Source organism: Kogia breviceps, chromosome 1, assembly GCF_026419965.1.
Source record: "Kogia breviceps isolate mKogBre1 chromosome 1, mKogBre1 haplotype 1, whole genome shotgun sequence".
In the NCBI taxonomy this organism is placed as follows: Eukaryota; Metazoa; Chordata; class Mammalia; order Artiodactyla; family Physeteridae; genus Kogia; species Kogia breviceps.
Genome location: NC_081310.1, coordinates 182,152,861 through 182,175,207, shown reverse-complemented (window position 1 = coordinate 182,175,207; position 22,347 = coordinate 182,152,861). Strand labels below are relative to the sequence as shown.

Below are 22,347 nucleotides of genomic sequence, written 5' to 3'. Positions count from 1 at the left end.
CTCTTGGTGGAGCTGTGGCCAGCTGGGTAACGCGATATTTTGTATTTGCTTCTCTCCTTTCCTGACTTGCTTCCACTTCCCTTCACTCTGGCTGCCCTGGGAATGTAGCTGAACTAAAGTGTTTACTCTTTGCCTCGGGCTCTGTTTTCTGGAGAACCAGAAAATAAGGCATTGAACCCTTTTCTGGAGGGTCCTCTCGGGGCCAGTTTTCCACGTAGTTCTCATTGGGAAATGCAGGTTTAAAGGACAACTTCTTTGGTGGGATAGAAACCTGGGCTTGCCATCACTGTCTACTTCCTGCTGCACTCTTCCAATCAGGCCTTCTGTCCGTCTACCCTGAACTGTCCTCTCTGAAAAAAAGGCTGAATGAAACCCCAGCTCTTTTGGTAATAAATGGAAGAAAGCGCTGTGCATTTATTAAAACAACATGTAACACAAACTCAGTCACTGTCCCTTATGTCAGGAATAGACACTGAAATACAGTACCTTATCCTTTCCTAGGTCTGTGAGTGCTACGGAGCCCCTCCCACCAAGGAGAGGAAGTGGGTGGCTGTATCAACCTGGCTTCCCTCCCTTCTTTATAACAATCGCCCGTCACACGATGACCAGACATTATCATACAAAAGTTCTTTTACAAAAAGCACCAAATTGGCATACATATACAAGTATATACAAAAATCACATTTTAAAAATGTACAAAATATTCCATTTTGCACCAACGTAGGAAAGTATCCAGTGTGGTTGTTTCAAGCACGTTTCCAACTCTGGCTCGTGACGCTGGACACAGCGGTGAGGTCCCGCTCCTAGTTCCTGCTCTCTGAGCAGAGAGAAGACACACCTCCCCATTGCCCCTCCAGGGGCCCTGACCCCTCCCACCCTGGGCCTGTCACCAAGGCAACTGGGCCCATTCCCCACCCTCCCCAGTCTCTCAGCATCTAGACGGTCTCTCCCTCATCCATCTCCTTACTGGTGTCCTGAAAGAAAAAGACGAAGAAACACAAGGTGAGGTAGGGACTCAGGGCTTACCAGGATGCAGTGACAAAATTATCAGACTCCAATTCCTGCCTGGCCTCTTCCTTTTAAAATCGCAATCGAATTTAGCTGCCTAAATGCTCTGGATTTCAGATCCAATGTAAAAACTCTAGAAGCCTACTTTGTATTTTTTAGCTGGATTGGAATTTAGTTCCAATAATAACTTGAATTGAAAAATAAGAACATTAGCAAACATGACATTTCTATGTGCCAGGCACTGTGTTAAATGATTACCTAATTTACTCCTGATTACAGCCTAATCTTTTGAGGTCAGTACTGTTATGCCCCCTTGCATAGATGAGTAGGTCAAGACTCAGAAAAGTCGTGAACTGCCCAAGAACACACCGCTAGTCCGTGGTAAAGCTGTGATTCAGAACCCAGGCCCTTAACTATACTCTGCCAGGTTGGGAAACTCATATACCTATGGGGCCAGGTGACATGAATGGGTCAAGCAGGCAGGCTGCAGTGGTGGGGCTGGGCAAACTAGCAAATGGATGTCCCATCCAAAGGAGGCAACCACTTCCCAGAGCCAGCTATCTGAGACTAGGGAGAAGGGCAAGCCTAGCGTTGCTAGCGCTTTCCACATTTTGACAAGGTGAAAATCCAGAGTCTGAGTTGAACTCTTCTTTTAAAAAAAACAAAAACAAAACATCCTTTTAAAAAAAATCTACTAATTTAAAAAATGTCGACAACTAATTTTTTTTTTTTTTTTTTTTTTTTTTTTTTTTTTTTTTTTGCAGTACGCGGGCCTCTCACTGTTCGGAGCACAGGTTCCGGACGCGCAGGCTCAGCGGCCATGGCTCATGATGGGCCCAGCCGCTCCGCGGCACGTGGGATCCTCCCGGACCAGGGCACGAACCCGTGTCCCCTGCATCGGCAGGCGGACTCTCAACCACTGCGCCACGAGGGAAGCCCTCGACAACTAATTTTTAAAATTTTGCACATTGGGCCAAGCCTGCCTTGTGGGTGCTCTCTTTTGCCTCTGTTACACTGTGTCACTTTCTGTTTAGGAAGGTCATTTAGATGTAAAATGGGAGCTTTTTATTATGAACAGTTTGAGGGAGTTCTCTAAGAGTGAAGGGAACTCGACTTTACCTTAATAGGTTTAAAACCCCTACAGGGAACAAGAAACATCACCCCACCGTCAAGCACAGCACTTTGCACTCAGTAGGGATCTCATGTTGTCACTGAATGAATGAATGAATGAAAGGAGGGAGACGGATTTCTCACCTTCTTCCTTCCCCTCTGTGGACTCTTCCTCTTCCTGATTTTCTTCTTCAATAAACTCCTCCTCTTCCTCACCTGTGTGTGACAAAGAACAATTGCATTAGGTTGGGGCTGGTGTCTCAGAGGAGAGGCTCAAAGGAGATCCAGGCTGGAGACAGCATTCGTTCCACGACCAGTCGGGATCAAATTTGGCCACGCGGTGACATCACTGGCCCAGGAGGTGATGGGCTTGTGTCCTCCTTCCCCAACCTCCTCCTTTCTTCCCACACCCTTCCAAGCGAGGGAGGCTCAAGACCTCCTTTTTTCCAGTAGCAGCAGCAGCATCTGTCACTTGATCTGCCTGCGACTAGAGGGACCTTTGGGAAAGCACACTGTGTAGCGCTGCACATTTCTTAGACAGATCAACTTTACCCGGGGAAAATGGGACAAAAACGCCTTGATTCTCAGGGATCAGAGTCCTTATTCTGAAGGAATCTGCTCAGCCTTTGAAATCTGCTTGCCTAGCACTCCTTCTTCAGTTTTCCGCATTCCTTAGCCTACAGAGGCGTGGATGTGGGGCGTGGAGCCCCCTTCTGGGGCCATCTGCTCCTTAGCTGTCTGAAACTGAGCCTCAGACAGTGACTGTGCCGCAACCTTTGTACTCACTCTCCCATCCTGGGGTATTGCCTTCAAGCGCTACTCACAGGGAACGTGCCCTTTCCCCACCCCCTCTCTCAAGCCACTTCCTTAAGCCTTTGGGGGCCCTGAGGGGTCACTACAGACTCAGAGCATTTGTCAAGAGTATCTGGGGAGAGGCTCCAAAGAGTTAATTCCTCCAACTGACAATTGGGATCTGTGGATAACCCAGGGAATGGTTTTGTGACGGTTTAACCATTATCACAATTAACGACTCATAGCAGCATTTGCTGAGAACTTACAATGTGCCAAGTGCTTCCTTGTGCTAAGGACTGTACACGCACTGCCTCATAAAATCCCCAGAAGGCCCTCGGTGGAATCTGCGCGGGGTTACTTGCTGGTATGTGGCCTCTGCAAGCCTCTCACCTTTCCTTGGTTTTATTGCCTCCGTTACAAAATGGAGATGACAAGAGAACTACCTCTTAAAATTGTTGTATTAAACAACAAAATTCACGTCTAGGGCTCAGCACCCCTGATATAGAAAGTGCTCAATAAATGGTAGCTGTGGGTACTCTCGCCATTTATTCATGAGGACACGGAGGCTCAGGGAGACTACTGAAGGCAGTGCAGATAGTCACAATGTCGGACCGTTCACATAGTATGATCCACTCTTGAATATCTTAGCTTAGGGAGGGTGACAGTGGAGCAGATGGTGTACAGCAGTGGATACACCCAAGTCTGTTGGCGTCTCAGCTTTGGGATGCATTTTGTCCTTACCCAAGAATAGGGTATATTTGGGCTTCTGGGAATAGATTTAACACATCAGAGTCTGAAAGCTTGCAGGAGAGCAGATGCAGGAGGTGCCAAGAAGCTTTTCTGTTTCTCTTGCCAGCCCACTCACAGTTCTTCCCTGTTCCTGAACAACCTCTACCGCCCTTTCTTTCTCTCAGCAGATCATTGGAGCATCACCTCTCAGACAAACGCAACATTCAGTAGAATTGGATCCTCTGCCCTCTCTTTCTTCGTTGCTAACTAGCTATCTTTCAACTGTGTAACCTTGAGCAAACTATCAAAATCTTTGCTCTCCATCTGGTTGCCTCATTTTCTCTTATTATTTTTCCTTTATTATTGTTATGGTTATATTGTTACAATTATTATATATGTAAGTTATGGAAGAGTAATCACCAACAGAAGCAAGGACAGAATACAGATAAATTAAGGTGCCTGAGTATCTGCGATTATAGCAGTAAGAAGCTGAAGCCAAGATTAGCTTTAGGCAATAACTAGTATATGTCTAACATCTTACAAAGGCTTCTGAAGCAATATCTTGTTTGTTGCAGCAGCATCATTCAGTGGTCATTATCAGTAGGCCCATTTGTTACCTAAGTTTAAAGTTGGGAAATGAAGCTCCTAACTTCAGAGGTGGAGGGAGCCTCCAAAATGTCACACAGATAAGAAGTGGTAGAACCGGATTTGACCTTAGGTCTGCCTGACTCCAGTTGCCAAGCTCTTTCTATTGCCCCAGGTTCCTCCCTATAGCAGATCCATATATAATTAAGGGAGCAACAATTATGTACCAGGCACTGTGGTGGGCTCTGGGCTCATCCAGAAGTTGGGTGTATGAATTTAACTGATATCTGGGCGTCTTTGCTAGTGTATCTGCCTCTATGTGGGGCTCAGTGGGAGGGAAGCTGCTTTTGGGGGGAAATAGCCCCTTACCTGTCCCGAAGTCGATGGCCCTCAGGGTGTCTGCTATGTGCTCTACGTCCAAAGTAAAGTAGTCCATGTTTTCAAAGCCCTGCTCTATCTTCCCCAGCTGGCAACCCTTGGACGCTTCCACAATGCTGTAGGGGAGAGAGAAAAAGGGGTGGGGTGGGAGCACAGTGAGATCCCTGGCCTCAGAGAAGGAAGGAGCTGTTTTAGCCCGAACTTATACCAGTGCTTGCGCTTGTGCCCACACCCAGGCCTTGCACCCAGTGACTCCCCCTGGAGGATGGAGCATTCCCTCTCCAGTCACAAGCAGAATGGATGGTCCAAGAAAGCAGGGGTGCAAAGGCCAGGAAAGCTATCCTGGGGTGAGATCCTCCCAGCAGACCTAGCGCAAAGGAGGAGGCCCTCTGGACAGAAGTCAGAGGCCCTGAAGGGAGCTGGGGCCTTGGATCATAGCCCTGGAGAGACACTGACCTTCTGATGAGTTGCTTGGCACTCTGTGGGGGCAAAGAAAGAGCAAAGGGTTAGGACTGCAGAAAGGGTAGCGCCAGGAAATCAGCAAACCCAGTGACTGGGCTCTGCAGATGGGCACTTGGTGCCGTTCCCTAGCCCAGTTGTGACCTGCTCCTCAGCTTCAGCAGAACAGAACTGGGATTTTCCCTCTGTCCATAGTCTGCACACATCTTACTCATCATCCTAGGACCCTCCCATTGTCCTGGCAGGAAGCTTGGATTCTAGGAGTATCAGTCTAAACCCTCTTAAACTCTGAAATCTTCAAGATGAGAAGGATACCTAATCTCCTTTTTACACCCAATGTGTAGCACAAAGCCTGGCCCACAGTACGTGCTTAGGAAATTTTTATTGAACTTTACTCTTCCTTCACAAAATCTTATAGCTGATCCTTTTATGTCTCCCCCAAGAAGCTCTTCTAGGGTAGGGCTGTGTCTCGTTCAGCTATGTCTCCACCTCAGTGGCTGGCCTATGGCAGGTGCTCAATTAATAGTCTCTACGTGGACACTGTATTTTGTCACTGGCAAAGCCATTTCACAAACATCCTTTTATATGATCCTCATAAAGTCAGTTAAGAGGAAAGAAGGTAGGAACTGTTTGTTACTTGCACACTTTACAGAGGAGAAAACTGAGGCTTGGAGAGCATTAAATGACTTGCCCAAGGGCACATTCTTTGGTGATCAGTGATGGAGCACGACTTGACCCTTAGACAGAGTCGTTCAGTTGAAGTGCCCACACCCTCCCAGTCCTGCTCACCGAGAGGAAGATGGCCCCGCCAGGCTCGTCCAGGGACTGGATGGCTGTCTCCACCAGCTTGGTGGACTTCTCCAGTTGCTCCCGATATTGCTGGATGAGGGCCTCGTGGAAGCTGAGCTTCTCTTCCTGCTCCCACGTGATCCGCTGCAGCAGTTCACTCTTCTTCTCGTCCAGGATGGCGTACAGCACATCAAACTTCTGGCTCAGCTCTTCCTTCACCTTGTGACTGTTGTCCTGGGGACAGAAATCTTGGAGTCACATCCTGCAGGCCCTCCTTCCTATCCCCAACGCTTCCTTCTTGGGATGGGTGTGCTAGGAACAGAAAGTCTGAAGCTGGGAGAGATTTACTGCACCCCCATTTTACAGAACACGAAATGAAGCCTTAGCAAGAAGAAAGCATTTGCTAAGGTTTCCTAGCCGCTTAGTACACCGGTAACATTTGGAGGAGAGTGTCATAGAGAAAGCTACACCCTTCCTCAAAAGTAGAGACTCTGAGGTCAGATGAGATGATGTACATGGGCCTCCCCAAGTCACAGTCTTCCTCCCATTTTAGGACCAAGACCAGATTTGGGAGGCTCTGCATCATTTAGTCATCAGAGAGGTGGAGAAGCTGCTCCTCCCCAGTGGCCTCCACATTGAGGCTTCCTTCTCTGTCCAACACTGATGCTAATCTTAGTTTCCTTACCTATAAAATGGGTATAATAATAGCATCTCATCAGACTGGGGGCTCTAGTATCCTCTGTCAGACTGGGAGCCCCTCCCAGTTATTATGTTGTTATGGGTAATAACAACATCCCTCTTCCTTTCTTTAAACCTATCCTTCACACAACTCTTTTGTCCACCAGAAATGTAATGATCCCTTTCCCCCATCTCATTCCCAGGTCCCCACAAGGGGAGATGGAAATCATGGGTGCTTTTGCAGGGATAGAAAAGTTGCCTTCTGCCTCTACACTCTTGCTCCTCAAAGTGTAGTTCATGGACTAGCAACTTGGGCAAATCCTGGGAGCTTGTTAGAAAAGCAGAATCTCATGCCTCTTTCTAGACCTACTGAATCAGAACTTGAACTTTAACAAGATCCCAGGGTGGTTTGCACGCACATTAAAGTTTGAGAAGCTTTAGTCTACAGCACACTGGAGAACAACGTTCTAAAAGCTACTAGTGCTGAATAAATGCTGGGAATTATTGGTGGGACACTGCCTGAAGTCAGGGAGCTAGTCTGTCCTGCTCACCGCCCCATCCTCAGCACCTCTGGCAGAGCCTGACACACAGCTGTCCTCAAGAAGCGTTTGTTGAGCGAGTGGATGAATTGATTAGTCAGCCCCTCCCCCACCATCCCTGCTTGAACACCCCAGAGACCAAGCTGCACTGGGAGGCTTCGAACCCCCAGGCAGAGCTAGTCTTCCCCTCACCTTGGTCACTTGACAGGAGTCCTCCAGCTGAGCGATGATGGTCTGAACACGGTCGTTCCCTGCTACCAGCATGGAGATGCAGTTACTCAGCTCAGTCTAGATGGGAGCACGGGGTGGAGGATCAGGAGAAGAGAGACAAAAATAGTCTCAGGACCTGCCCTCTGGGGAGTGGCAGCAAAACGCCACCCTCGGACTTCCCTGGTGGCGCAGTGGTTAAGAATCTGCCTGAGAATGCAGGGGCCACAGGTTCAAGCCCTGGTCCGGGAAGATCCCACATGCCGCGGAGCAACTAAGCCCGTGAGCCACAACTACTGAGCCTGCGCTCTAGAGCCCGCGAGCCACAGCTACTGAAGCCCGCGTGCCTAGGGTCCGTGCTCCTCAACAAGACAAGCCACCGCAATGAGAAACCCACGCACCACAACAAAGAGTAGCCCCCGCTCGCCACAACTAGGGAAAGCCCGTGCACAGCAACCAAGACCCAACACAGCCATAAATAAATAAATTTTTTAAAAAAATTAAAAAAACAAACACGGCACCCTCACTCCCCTCTCTGCTAGAAAGAGCCTGTTTCTGGGGTACAGCTCAGCTCCAGAGCAGAAAATATCAGAGATTCTGCATCCCTCATTTTATAGATGAGGCCCAGAGAGGGGAAATGAGCTGCCCGAAATACACAGCAATGTGCTGGCAGAGGAGGGGCTTGTTTCTAGGAATGGAGGGATCCATAAAAGAAAGAGGTTGGAGAATTCTAGAAGAGAGATATCAAGAGAAGAGTAGGAGGTGGGGAGAAAAGAGAGAGTATAGAAAGGGAGCCACAGCTTACTGCATGGACAGCATTGTGGGGCGCCCACAGGCCCAGAGGCCCAGGGAGAGGACTCTCAGCTGCCTCCTGCTGCAGAGGAATCTAGGGAGAGGTGACCAGCACAGGAAGGGGTATCTGGGACTCAAACCACACTGGGTGGTAGAAGTCAGAAGTCGTGGCCAGAGAGGGCCCTGGTGGCCTGGCCCTGGGATCTTCTCTCTCCCTTGGGGCCACACCCAGATGCTCTCAAGCGGCTCTAAGTATAACTCATGAGCTCAGCCACCTCCCCAAGGAAGGCAAGGGCTGCTGGCCCTGCGGATGGGAAGTCCCTCCAGGGTGACTGTTCCTGAAAGGCCGGCTCAGCAGATCTACAGGGATCAAATCCGCATCCTGAATCATATGTCCAGCAGGCTCGGGCTGGGGGTGGAAGTAGCTCAGGTCAGCACCTTTTGTCCCTGGAAGACACTCTGCAGTGGGGCCACCTCACAGGCCTTGTGGACCCCAAACACCTTGCACATGGAGCACGTGGGGACCTCACATGTGAGGCAGTAGATGTTGATTTTCTCATCTTCGTGCTCCTTGCACATGGGGTGGTTGCCTTTCTGCAGGGGCCGACTGAAGTGGAGAAGAGACATAAGTCACGAGGTGGGAGTCTCGAGTCCCTGTCTCCTCCCCCAGTCCCAGGAGGCCACCCCAGATCCATGACCCAAGCTCTCAGTGGTCGGCTGTCCCAAACCCTTTTCTTTCCATCCTCTGAGGACCCAGGACCAGGGAAGCCAATAACACCAAGACTAGGATTCAAACTCCAGTGATGGAGCTGGCCCTAGGCCTTGCCAGTACAGGACATGGGAAGGATTGCAGAATCCCAGAGTCATTTTGAGACGTTTTTGAGAAGAGGAAAATGGGTCCCAGAAAGGCGAATTGACTTGCCCAAGGTCACCCAGCAAGTCACGGCATGGGAAGCTAGAGTTCATTTGCTCTAATTATAGTCCCCGTGCTCTTGGTTACAGCAGGCTGGGCTCTGAGCAAAGCAATTTATACTCATGGCCTCATTGAATTCTATATTTAATCCACCAGACTGTAATCTCCATCAAAGCAGGGAAACTTGCCTATTCTCTTCACCCCTGAATCTGCAGTGTACAGTGCCTGGCATGGAGAAGGTGGTAATTAAATACAGGTAGAAAGAATAAATCAATAAGCATGCCGTGAAGGTGCCCCGAGGCTCTGAGAGAGAGGCAGTATGTGTGCCCCAAGTCACACAACTAGAACATGGGCAACACAGGGCCATCCAATGGCTCAGCACAAGCCTTGATTTCCAGTCCGAGATTCTTTCCAGGGTCCAGATTCGCTTCCTTCTGGTTCCTCACAAACACACACTCTTAGGATGACTTTCTCCCTTTGTCTCTCTCTCTCTCTCCTTTTAGGGTCTCTGGCATGTTTTCTGTGTTTCTCTCAGGGTCATTTCCTCCCCGAGATTCCATTTTTTGGGTCTAGGTCTTACTGCCCCAGCTAACTGTACACTCATTTAGAGCCAAGGGCGCATCGACACACCTCTGCTTTCCCAGCCCCTAACACAGCAGGCCGCTCAGAATGACTGTCTCCCATCATGTCAGTGCCACCCCTCCAAAGAACCTTGCATGGCTGATCACACCCTGGGCCTTATTGTCCCCTCGGGGTCTTAAATAGTCCCCTTTCCAGACTTTCCTTTTTGCATCTTTTAGCCCAGGGTCCCCCCATGCTGGCAGGGCTCTCCCTTTGCCACCTGTCTCTATCCCACGGGAAGGGAGCTCTGGGGTGGCAGTAGGTGCAGAGGTGAGGCAAGATCCTGAGGGTCTGGTACCTGTGTCCTCTGTCATCCAGCTGCCTATCCTCCCAGCCCCAGGCACCAACATCGGGGTTCAAATCCAGATTGTTCTGCCACTTACTCATTGTGACCTTGGACAAATGATTTCACCTCTCTGAGTCTTGGTTTCATCCCTGAGCTACTGGGATCATGGCAGGAATTGTCTGTACTGAATGTGCAGTGCCTGGCACAGAGCAGACCCTCAATAACTATCATCACCATTCAACTCTGTGGAAAGGCCTTGACAACATGCTCTTCCGAGGTCGACACTGGGTGGGCTACTATTTTGGTGCAATATTGATTTTATTATTATTATTATCATGATCAACAATATCATTGCATTTTTGTAGTGTTGAACTCTAGCTACATAAGAGGCAGTAGTGATTAAGAATGTTCACTGGGCAGTAGGTCAGACAGGCTCCCTCTCAGCTTCACCACTTGCTAGCTGAGTGGCCTAGGACAAACCTCTGATCCCCTCAGAGCCTCCATTTCCTCAACAGAAAACGAGGGTGAGAATGGTTTACAGGATTACTGTGAGAATTAAACAGGGGTAATGCACGGAAAATACTTAGTGCAGTGCCTGCACACAGTAGCTGCTCAAGAAATATTTAATATCTTTAACATTTCCCATCAAAATCCTACTTGACAGTCACAATAATAAATCTTACTGTCCCTTTCTGGAGACAGGGGAAAAGGAGGCCCAAAGACTTACCCAATATTCTACACTGCATGAGTAACAGAGTCAGAGTAGCAAACACAGTTCTCAGGTCAGAGCTTTCTCAAGCGAGGACTGGTCTGTCACCTTTTTGGGGGGCCAGACACTGCCTGTAGGCAGGCACTTGGTGAACGTTTGAGACCACAAGGGCCATGAGGTCAGCAGCCTAGAAGTCTTGTCAGGATGTCCTGATTTGTAAAGATCTCCCTGGTAGCTGTGTCTCTCCCCAGTCTGAGGCCCACCACTGCACAACTTCGACCATGCACAAATTCTGCCTGAGAATGAGTGGCTATTTCACAAATAGGGAGACTTGGAGCTAGATGGACTGGGCCCAGTCCCAGCAATTCTACTTGTCAGCTGGGAAACCTTGGCTAATTGACTTCACCTCTTTGAGCCTCAGCTTCCTCATCCATGAAATAGGGATGATGAAAGCCATGCTGATCCGTAGGATTGTCATGAAGCAGCAGCAGGAAGCATTCCCAGTGTCTCGCGCTGGTGTTATCACTATAGAGAAACTGGCTGTGTTCTCACTGGGTGATTTATCTATCTATCAGGGCCACTTAGCTGGCTCCAGTGCCTCTCTCTCCTTCTTACATCTCATCTTTCCCCTGGTTTCTGTTTCAGTATCTTCCAGGAGGACAGCCTAATGTCTGGATCCCCTCCCATTCACTGGGTGACACCAAAAGCCAGGGCTGCGGGATACGATGAGCCTCCGTTCCTGCCTGGTGAAGAGGGAGATGGCTCTCTGGATTGGCTAGCATAGCTCTTCCAGCTAGGGGACTGGATCCTGAGCAGATGAAGGAGGATGGGGCCTTGGAGAGCTGGGCTCAGAGGATGAGCTGGGGCGAGGGGATGGCCTCCCAGCTGCAGGGTGAACTGACCTGGAGCACTCCTGCTTGTAGATATCAATGATGTTCTCCACCAGCAGATTCCTCTGCAGGCCGTACACTCCATGACGGTCCATGATCACTTCATGGCGGCAGGAGGGGCATCGGAAACGGCTCCCAGACATGGACACCAGGCCACCCCGGTTGGTCCAGTAGGGATTTGCAGCCTGCTGGTGACAAGGGCAGAGGTGAGGCCTGGGCTCCCTCCTCAACTCCTTCCCTTTCTGACCTCCGACTATCCTTCCCCCTGCTCACCCCCAAGAGGACTTAAAGCTCCCCATCCTGAAATGAGAGAACCAGCCCGCTTACACAGGGAGCACCTGAGAAGTAACCAAGCAATCAACAGGTTTGGAGGTCAGCAGACCTAGGCTCAAGTCACATGACTTTAGGCGAGCAACTTTTTCTCTCCAAGCCTCAGTTTGCCCATTTATGAAATGGGCATATAATTAGAGTCAGCTCCTAGGGCTGCTACTTTAAAGAAAAAAATAGTGAGAGATCATTCTGTAAAGTGCTTCTGGGGAACTTTGAGGCCTGCCTCCCAACCAGGATGCACGTTGCTCCCATTCTTTTCTTAGAGAGATGAAGTCCCTCCTGCACCATATTATAGGGAAGAACTTCAAAGGGGAAGATACCTCTATGGCTCAGTGCCTCTCGGCCACCCTTCTCCTAAAACTCTGGGCACCCTGCCACTTTGGAGCTGGCTCCAGCTCCCAGGGTCTGGTTTCTCTCCCCTCTCCGCCTGTCTCTCCCACTTATCACTTGAGGCTTTTGGAATCCTGATTGGAGAGTCAAGTGCAGTGCTCAGGACAGGGGTGGAGTAGCTACAGGCAGGGTGGGGAGGGGAAATGTGCGTCATGGAGAAGGAATGGGGCAGCCAGAGCTGCTTCCCTACCCACCTCGGCCCCTTCCAGAGGCCTCTGTAGGGGTTCACTTCAGAGGGGGATAAAAACAGCCCCAGTTTGGAAGGGTCCTGGGCTAAGAGAGAAGTTTTCTTTTCGTTTTCACCGCAGGAAAACTGCGTAGCTGCCTGGGGCCCCAGTTCTAGGCCACGCCCAGCACTGACCTGGAAGATGTCACAGGCACACTTCCGGCAGAGGTTGTGTTGACAAGGCAAGATGACCACTGGCTTGGTAAACATCTCCAAGCAGATGGGGCAGATCAGCTGCTTCTCCAGGTTCTCCATGGGGTTTCCATCCTGGAGCAGGCTTGACTTATAATCCATATTGTCAGGAGACGTGGGGACCCACCTGGCTGTCTCCTTCACCTGCCTCGCTCTAAGCAGATTTGGGGTCTTGCCTTTTATCACAAAATACCCGCCTGGAGCCTCTTTGCCGTCTTCTCCTGGAGCCCGAATTCTGCCTTGGTCTGTGGCCCCTCTGATATTTATAGCTGGACCCTGGTCACATGAGCCCCAGGAAGGGACCAGCTGAGCATTCCAATGCCAAGCGGCTGGCGAGGCTTGAGTTTCCTCCAGGCCTGAAAGACCAGCCCTCTCAGATCACACGTAAGGATGAGCAATCGCTGTTCCCTTGGGACGGGGGTCGTAAACAAGAACAGCTTGTTCGTGGACAGGCTTGGGGCAGGACTGAGTACCCAGAGTTGCCTCCAAAAATTAGTCTCCTCCCACAGTAGGCTGGTAAGGAGGGAGTGGGCCACTGGGATTTGTGGGGTTAATAGCCGGTGCCCTCTCACTGACCTAAATCAGGTCAGTCCCCTCCTCTGGAGTCCTGGGCAGCTCCCCAGATGAGGCCCATCCCAAGCACAGCATGTTGCTAAAGACCCGGGTCCCGCCCCGTCCCCACCCCGCGCCCCCACACTCAGGCTAGCCCATCCCTCCATCCTGCGGCCACTAATTCCACTTTTTTTTTTTTTTTTTTTTTTGGCCATACCGCATGTGGGATCTTAGTTTTCCAACTAGGGATTGAACCTATACCCCCTGCAGTGGAAGATGAAGTCTTAACCACTGGACTGCCAGGAAAGTCCCTAATTCCACTTTAATACTGAAATGGCTCCCTTGAGGCAGAGTCTATTTCCCTCATTTTATAGATTTTTGACACTGAGGTCTAAGCAAGAAAGGACCTTATTCAAAGTCATTTGGAAGGTAAGTGGCAAAGCCAGGAATCTTATTCATTCATCAGACATTTTCTGAGTACTAACTATATATCAGGCACCAAGGTGATAGATAAATGAGTAATCTTTTTCCCTGCCCTGAGATACTCAGCCTAGGGAGGGAGACAGACAGAAATAAATATCACGTAGTGCCACGAAGCCCTACCTAACCACTTAGACATTATCCAGATGTTCCTGTCTGCTCTCTGCACAAATTTAAATTTTTCTCCACATCCTTCTTGACCGTTGTCCATGTCAGCAGGTAGAAGTCATTAGAGCAGTTCCAACAGCTGTCTTGAAGGTAGAATGTCATGCAAAGGGACACTGGTATAAGGTGCTGGGGCAAAAGTGGGAGCAGTAACATCAGGCCTCAGGATGAGCCTAAGAGGCTGTAGAACCTACAGGAGGAGTGTCCATGATCTCACGAAAGAGGGGCAGCAGGAAAGTAGGTTTGATGGCCTCAGCCTGGAGAGGAGTTGGTGGTTGGAGCCCTGAGACGAGACCTAGTGAGTAGTGAAGGCACAAGAGCCAACCTTAGGAAGGGGAACGGGAAGGAGAAGAAGAAGGGCAACAAGTCGCAGGAAGAAGAGGGGGCCTAGAGGACAAGGAGTGGGTAATTTCAAGGAGAGGGTAGTCCTTCCAAAATGTCAATGGCTAGTCTTAGCTGAGCACCTACTATATGCTGGGCACTGGGCTAAGCAATTCATACACATTATTTCATTTCATCATCTCAATAGCCAACAACATAAGAACTATTGTATCATCGCCGTTCCACAGATGAGGAAACTCAGGCACAGAGAAGTAAAATAACTTGTGTGAAGTCACACAGGTTGTAAGAAGGGGCCCTAGGACAAAATCCAGATATGCTTGACTCAGGAGTCCAAGCTCTTCAAGTCTCTACTGAACTGTAGTAGGTCAACACTGCCAGGCCAGCCAGGGGCTGGAGGAGGATGAGAGTTGAAAAGAGGCCATCTTTTCTTCCTTGCTCAGTTTTGTTCAGGCATAAGGTAGCACCGTTTTCCAGGAAGGAGGACCTTTTCGCTGCCACAGGAGACAAAGGCTTCAGCCTATTGTGGAATCCCATTCTCTTTTGCGTAAGTGACATAGTTATGGTCAAGGAGACCCAAGGGCTAATGTAGGTGGGCTAAAGATAAAGGATTTCCTCCCTGATAAAAAGTAAAGTGCAAGAAGAAAGCTTCATTCTTGCCTTTGAATGAGGTTATGAGAGGGTGAGGCAGCTATCTTGCAATCAAGAAGGGACAAGTCTGAAAAGGAAATCAACTACCTGAGAATGGCAAAGACGAACTACAGAAAGCACTGGGGTCATTGATGCCATAATTGTGCTGCCAGTCTACCCACCCCAAGAAGTGCCCTCTAAAATGTGAGATAACAAATGTCAGGACAGTGTAATTAATCTGTTACTTGCAGCAGAGAGCACTCTATATCCATTCACGATTCCAACTCTTCTATGCCAATGATTCTCAAATCTCTAATTCCAGTTCAGACCCCTCTCTCTCTTAAGCTGAAGATTTGTTGGAGATCTCCACTGGGATGTCCCAGTAGCACCTCAAACTCATCATACCCCAAACAGAACACACCATCTCCTCCCCGCCTCCCCACCAACCAAGCTTCTGCTTCCGTTTTCCTTGTCTCATGTCTCGGTGGACAGCACTCCCATCCAGCCATTTGCACAGACCAGAAAGCTAAGAGCCATCCTGGGGGTGCTCCTTCCTCCTTCCTGCACATCCAGTCAATCTCTGCATCAAACATGAGTCCACCTTTACATCTCACTTGTCATCTCGCCCACTGTGAGTCTGGCTCTCCCTCTGGACTTAGAAGACTGAGGGCAAAGACTGTCTCTATTTGTCTCTGTACCTCCAGCACCTGGCATGTAGTAGGCACAAAGAAATATTTCTTAAATGGGTGGATGAGTGAATGAGCAAATTAAACATAGAAGCAGCACGGTTACTGTCAGACTTGGGGGAGATTGAGGTAGTTGAGTGAGTTCTTCTTGGCTGAGATGGTAGACAGTGGAGCTAGGTGTTGGGGTTGATGGCATAAATCCTAAAGCCTTGGGAAGGAGAGGGACACTCCAACCTTTGAGTTGGGAGGATGAGAGAGAGGAAAGGATGGAGGTTAGAATTAGCAGTGTTGGGAGAGGGAGAGAAATGTGCTCATATTGATAACCTCCGTCCGCCAAGAGAGAGTTGAGGTCACCTTCTGAGGCTGAGGAAGGGAGAAGTAGAGCATGAGTGTGTGAAGCATAGGAGGAAGTGCCCTAGAGAGGGGTGGAAGGACTGTCTGGGGGTAGAAGAGCCTCGCTGATGTCTCTCAACACGGATTTGCCATTTGAGAGGATCCATTCACGTGGCTCTGTTGACTTTCTCTAGCCACACTTGGCAGTTCAGGTGCAAAAGCCACGCAAATAGACAGTGGGATCGACTCCAGCCTGGGAGCTGGCAAGGCCAGCACTGTTGAAAGTCAAGGGGTGAGAAAAGGAAATTCTCACATGGGCCATGCTGGGCAGCAAAACATGTCCTGTCATTTAATCTTCACAACAGCCCTGCAAGAGAGATATTTTGATCTCTGTTTTTCCCAGGAAGAAATGAGATTCAGAGAGTTAATTGGCTTGGCCAGAGTCACACAGCCACAAGTAGCAGAGCTGAGCTGGGGTTCACATCCAAGGTAGCCTGACTCCTAAACCAGTGCTCCTTACACTGAAGCATTTATTTAGTGCTTATTGCACGCCAGGCACTGTGCTAAGTCCTTTCCATCCATCCCTCTCTCTCTCTCTTTTTTTTTTAACTTTTTGGCCAGGCCATTCGGCATGCAGGGATCTTAGTTGCCTGACCAGGGATCAAACCCGCGTCCCTTGCAGTGAAAGTGTCCAGTCTTAACTGCTGGACTGCCAGGGAAGTCCCTCCATCCTTCCCTCTTGTTCAGTCTTCAAATTAACTCAGTGAGGCAGGGATCATGATTTTCCCTGTTTTGCAGCTGAGTTATAGAGGCGCAGGGCAGTTAAGTCACTTGGCCGAAGTCCCCCAGCCAGTAAGTGGCAGAGCCAGCAGCAGAAGCAGGAAGTTATAAAACAGTATCCTTATCAGTTATTAGAACATGCTGTGAAGCTATGGACTGACAGACGAAGCCAAACGTGGAATATCAGCGGCGCATCTGAGCCCAGAGCTCTGAACTACCACATTTTACTGCTTCGCTCTTTGCAAGTCTCCACGCATCTTCATTTTTACTGTTTATTAATGAAAATCCCAAACATAGAAAAGTAGACAGAATGGTATAATGAACTCATGTGACCAAACCCAGATTCAATTTTTTTCAACATTTCCCCAGTCTAACTTCATCTATACCCCAGCAAACTTCGATTTTCTACAATATTTTAAAGCCAGTCTTAGTCATCGAGTCATTTCACCCATAAGTACCTTGGTAAGCATTTCTAACTGATAAGGATTTTTTTTTTACATAATCACATGCCATTTCATAGCAAAAATAACAAAAATTTCATAATATTATCTAAATCCCAGACCATTTTCAGAAGCTGCTGATTGTCTCAAATGTCTTTTTTAAAAATAAATTTTATTTATTTATTTATTTTTGGCTGCATTAGGTCTTCGCTGCTGCACACCGGCTTTCTCTAGTTGCAGCGATCGGAGGCTACTCTTCGTTGCAGCGCACGGGCTTCTCATTGCAGTGTCTTGTTGCGGAGCACGGGCTCTAGGCTCACAGGCTTCAGCAGTTGTGGTATGCGGGCTCAGCAGTTGTGGCTCGCAGTCTCTAGAGAGCAGGCTCGGTAGTTGTGGCACACGGGCTTAGTTGCTCTGTGGCATTTGGGATCTTCCTGGACGAGGGCTCAAACCTGTGTCCCCTGCAATGGCAGGCGGATTCTTAACCACTGTGCCACCAGGGAAGCCCTCAAGTGTCTTTTTAGTTAATTTGTCAAATCAGATCCAAATAAGGTCTTACACGTAGCACTTTGCTGTTTTTTTTTCTCATTAATCTCTTTTAATCTATAACAATCCCCTTCCCTACCATTCTTTGTGCCACTGATTTGTCTGGGAATGATCATGGCTATCATGATTCTCTTTTTGACATATCAGGAACTGAAGTTCAGAGAGGTTAAGTGATTTATGGAAAGTCACCCAGCTAAGAGACAGACTTCTCATTTGGGACTGCCCCCAAAGTCTGTTACTAGTAGGAGGAGATTTAGTACCAGAGGGGGTCCCAGCTGAGTAGCCATCAGGCAAAGCAGCAGGGATAATGGTTTGGGCCTGACAAGGAAAAGGTAAAGATGGAAGGTGATAGCAATACTAACACTATTTTTGACTGATTCAGTTCTCCCAAGGGGCTGGGCATCTACTCAGAGCTCCATGGCACTATTTCATTCAGTCCTAGTCACAACCACGAGTAGGTGATACTTATCCCCATTTTACAGATGAGGAAACTGAGGCACAGCTTGGCATATGGAGTTGCCCCAAGTCCCACAGCTAGTGTTGGCAGATCTGGAATAGGCCAATTTAACCCCAAAGTCTGTGCTCTTTTGGATTGTCACTAAAGAGGGGACTTTTCAGAAACCTGAGATTTTGAGGTCTTTTGGTTGGGGGAGAGAACCCTGGCCTGGGGCTCAGACACCTGGGCTCCATGTCCAGCTTTGCCAGAGACAAGCAATGTGATGCCCAGTAAGCCACACCCACCTCCAGTGTCTTCATCTGCCAAATGGAACGAGCCTAAGCGATGATCCCTGAAGGTCTTTGCCCCTCCCCAGTGGCAGGGTTCTCAGAGGAACTCTTCCCAGCACGGATGACACAGGCCTGGGGGCAGTGACGCTGGGGAGGAACCACCCTCCATCTCCCCTTTCATTTCCACATAGCTCGGGCTTGCTTAGATGTTTTCTTGGTACATCATAGAGCAGATCCTTTCCACGGGTGCGGTGTGTGCCGTTCTCCCTGCAGCCCCCATGACCTTCCCTGGAGGGCTGGGCCTGCCCCTCCTCTTCCTCTGGATTTCCCCTTGAGCCTCCTTCGTTCCTGGAGTACCCTCAGAAAGGGTGTAGGATGGGCACTGTTTTTCTTGTGGTTTGAGATCCCTGTCACAAGCTTTGATGTCATCCTCATCGAAGAATCATCCCAAATCACAGGATCAAATAGATAGGTCACTGGATCCAGAGGCTAAAGCCAGAGCAGTTGCCAGAGGCAGGTCCATGGGGTCTAGGTCATGATGCAGTGGCCCAGGTGCCAGGGCAAAGCCCACTGGGCCTGGAAGGGCAGCAGAGCATCTCAAGATCTCACCAATCAGGGCTGGAAGCCCTATAGGCCTCTTCCCCCTATCCCCAGATCCAGATGACCATTTAGGGCAGCTACAAGGGCTCTGGGGAGTGGATGGCATTTAGAGAAAGGGACTGCCCCAGCAACCGGGAACATGGGTTGCGAATAAGGTCTGGAGGGGACTCTACATAAAGGATCCTGAACTAAAGTACCAAAAGTGCTTTATAAACAATGAGATGCAATAAACCCTTACTATAAGGCCCTGAGAGCGCAGAGCAACAAGGAAGAGGCTGCCAGGCACTAATGGATCTGGGTTCAAGTTTAGGCTCCTCTACATTTCAGTTCTGTTACTTTGAGCGGATTATTTAACCTCTGTAACTCAGTTTTCTCATCTGTAAAATGAGAGTTAGGTAGAGTGAAGATATCTCTGGGTCTTTCCAGCCTGGAAAGTCTAGGGTTATGGGTGACTGCTGCCAACACTATACCCCTTGCTGAAAATTCATGGTGCAGAGGAGGGACTCAATTTGCCCAGGCACATGGCACATATCTGGCAAGTGACAGAACTCAGCAAACATTGTTGCTAATATTTTCTGTCAGGGGACTGATACTGGCTGGCATTTACTGAACAGTTACTACGGATGACCCCATGCATGGTCTGTGTGTTATCTGTTGCTGAACAACTTATTTTCACAAAACTTAGCAACTTAAAACAATAACAAACATTTATTATCTCACACAGTTTCTGTGGGTCAGGAATTCAAGGGCAGCTCTTTATTAACTTATGAGGTCAATACTATTGTCATGTGGTTCCAGATCAGTGTCTCTAATGAGGTTGTAGTGAAGATGTTGGCTGGGAGTACAGTTCAGTTTATCTTAAGGCTTGACTGGAGCTGGAGGATCCACTTCCAAGATGGCGTATTTACATGGTTGGCAAGTTTGTGGGAGGTGTCAGTTCCCCAGCAGTTGTATCTCTCCACAGTGCTGCTTGAGCATCCTCATAGCATGGTGTCTGGCTTCCTCCGCAGAGAGATTGACCTAAAAGAGCAAGACAGAAGTTGCCACCAGCAAAGCCCATTAACAATTCCCAGGAAATACAAACAGAATCTGGGTAATAAAATAGTGTCTAACCTTTTTCTTCCCCCTTTGTGTTTAGTCTAGTTTCACTCGCTCATCAGGTACCGCATGCAGAGGCCTTGCACCTGGCACTTCAGACCAAAGCTCCTAGTGCAAAATGGCTGCGCCCAACACTTCAGCTCAATGGGCTCGAAGCGCTACACACGACCCTGCAATTCAAGATGGTAGTTGTGGGCCATGTGCAGGGGTGCTGCGCCCAGCACTGTGATCTGGACCTCTGAGCAGCACAGCTGCACCTCTTCCACAAGAGCTTGCCCCTACTCCCTGCGGACAAGAACCCTGTAAAGCAGCCCTGCTAATGGTCTTTTGAGGAGAGCATGTGCTCTAGAACAGGAGCTCACACCTCTCCATTCCTCGATTAAAGAATAAAGCTTTCATTTGCTTCTGAACCAAACTCAGTCTTAGAACTCGGTCTCGTTCTATTGGCTTGAACTACATTGGGGCTGAACAACCCTTGTTGGGGACCAACTTGGGAGGGTTAGTAACAAAATTTTGGCATCCAGGGTGGGGCACACCATGCCCTTTTAACCTGCACCTATCCACAAGGCTCTGAACTTGCCCTGGCTCCAGCAAGAGGATGGCGGAGGCTTTGGGAGGTTCACCTGAGGATGACTGACTCTGATCTTGGAGTTCACTCTGACAGGGTAGAACTGCAGCAGGCTTCAGTCAAATTCGGTGTAACTCTGCCCAGCACACTGACACCGGGTGTGGTGCACACACAGCACAGCACCGAGTCATCTGGACTGCTCCCCCTTGAGGGGACCACACTGTGGCATCACTGGGCATTGGAGACTGAAACTCATGCATGTCTGCCCACTGCCTCTGACTGGTTTTTTCTCCATACCAGACACCCGGGGAATGTTGGGGACCTGTGGACCAGGGGGAGCTACAGCAGTCTTCCCACTGTCTGGCCAGCAGTGCTCCTCTTGGCCCCTGTACAAGGCAGTGTGGCCGCACCAGGGCTTTTTGTTCTCCTCGTCGACCTCCAGGGGTCAACAGTAGCATTCTCCATAGTCATTTCAGTTTAGTAAAGGAAAGTGGCCAGCCCTGTGAGCCAAGAGGTGAGACTGGGAAAAGGCCCAGGTAATGAGGATGCCTGACAAAATGGAACAAGGACACTCAATCCAAGTTCAGGAAAAGGCTCCAGGGACACCTGAGTGCAAAAGGATCCCAAAGTAGGTACGTGAGTGGTAACTTGACCTCTTCTGGTCAGTGCTAGTTTCTCTGAAGTGGGCTGGGGAGCCCTATGAACTACTCGCCAAAGATAACAGAGCTATAGAGGAAGAAAAGTCAGAGGATAAAAAGGCCCAGAGTCAAGCCCACCTACTGGCTATTACCCTCCAATGTCAATTGGTCAGTACAGGAATCTGGACTAACTGCCCACAGAGACTCTCAATTCCAGTAAGTGACCCCTGGCCCCTACCAAGGGCGCTATTTCAAGCCAAGGAAACTAGGATCCAATCAGTGCGCCATATGTAAAAAAGAGGGACCCTGGAAGAGAGAATATCCTTGCCACCCGTGAAGGGGGGCAGAAATGGTAGATTCTGGTCACTACCCTCGAAGGCAGATGGTCCAAATAGATGAAGACAGACAGACCAGGGGGCTCCTAAGCTGGCGTTCCAGTTGACCCCCGAGGAGCCCTGCTGACACTGCACATAGGAGGGAAAGCCTATTGAAGTCTTAGTTGACACTTACTCTGTTCTGAACCCCAGATCAGGCAAAACTGGTCACAAGACTTGTAAAATGATGGGGGTAAAATGTAAAATGGTTCAGGGAAGGCCCAAGAATGGGCATTCATAAAGCCATTAGAATGTAAATTGGATGAACACATGCTCACCCACCATTCTTTCCTGTATGTCCCCAAATGCCCTATACCCTTGCTAGGAAGAGATATTTTACACAAATCGTGGGCTACTATCCACCTAATGGGAGGCAAATTGGAGACTGGTATTCCCTTAGACAAAGGGCACAAGATGATAATGTTAATGGCTGAGGACAAATCTCCCTGGACAAAACAATAATGGTCCAGCATTTGTGTCTCAAGTGATGAAGGGGATAACGGGTGCCTTGGGCATAAAATGGACCTTGCACTCAGCCTGGAGGCCCTAGTCACCAGAGAAAGTAGAGAGATCCAATCAAACCTTGAAATGGGCCTTAGTCAAGCTATGTCAGAAAACCTAAGAAAATTGGGTTAGGTTGCTATTGATTGCCCTGCTCTGCATTCCGTTAGCCCCAAGAGATAAGTTTAAAGTTAAGTGCATTTGAACTCATGTCTCGTAGATCCATTCCCAAGCCGGAGAGAAGGGACACCGTAGCCCCCATGAAATG

General features: G+C 49.1%; 1 protein-coding gene and 1 long non-coding RNA gene across 3 annotated transcripts; one reads left to right on the top strand and one right to left on the bottom strand.

The window, feature by feature from the left end:
- Positions 1-381: 381 nt before the first annotated feature.
- On the bottom strand, positions 382-12,954 carry TRIM63 (tripartite motif containing 63). Of its 2 annotated transcripts, none has more exons than XM_059082747.2 (9): positions 12,567-12,954; positions 11,498-11,670; positions 8,505-8,673; positions 7,260-7,355; positions 5,851-6,084; positions 5,059-5,081; positions 4,594-4,718; positions 2,263-2,334; positions 382-974 (listed from the first exon to the last, which is right to left on the bottom strand). In XM_059082747.2, the coding sequence occupies exons 1-9, from the start codon at positions 12,723-12,725 to the stop codon at positions 964-966; spliced, it is 1,062 nt and encodes a 353-aa protein (XP_058938730.1). In that variant the 5' UTR covers positions 12,726-12,954; the 3' UTR covers positions 382-963. The 2 variants fall into 2 exon arrangements, with proteins under 2 accessions (XP_058938730.1, XP_058938719.1); XM_059082736.2 differs by having other exon boundaries at positions 11,498-11,673; positions 12,567-12,854.
- Positions 12,955-13,453: 499 nt separating this feature from the next.
- LOC136792625 (uncharacterized) lies at positions 13,454-20,413 on the top strand. Its single transcript, XR_010836686.1, has 2 exons — positions 13,454-13,604; positions 20,039-20,413. It is a non-coding gene; the product is annotated as an uncharacterized lncRNA (long non-coding RNA).
- Positions 20,414-22,347: the final 1,934 nt, after the last annotated feature.

Coding starts and splice junctions, on each gene's coding strand:
- TRIM63 (XM_059082736.2), bottom strand. CDS start 12,725: ATGGATTATAAGTCAAGCCTGCTCCAGGATGGAAACCCCATGGAGAAC. Junction 8,674..11,497: donor TACAAGCAGGAGTGCTCCAG/GTCAGTTCACCC, acceptor TCTCCACTTCAG/TCGGCCCCTGCAGAAAGGCA. Junction 6,085..7,259: donor ACTCCTGTCAAGTGACCAAG/GTGAGGGGAAGA, acceptor TTCTGTCCCCAG/GACAACAGTCACAAGGTGAA.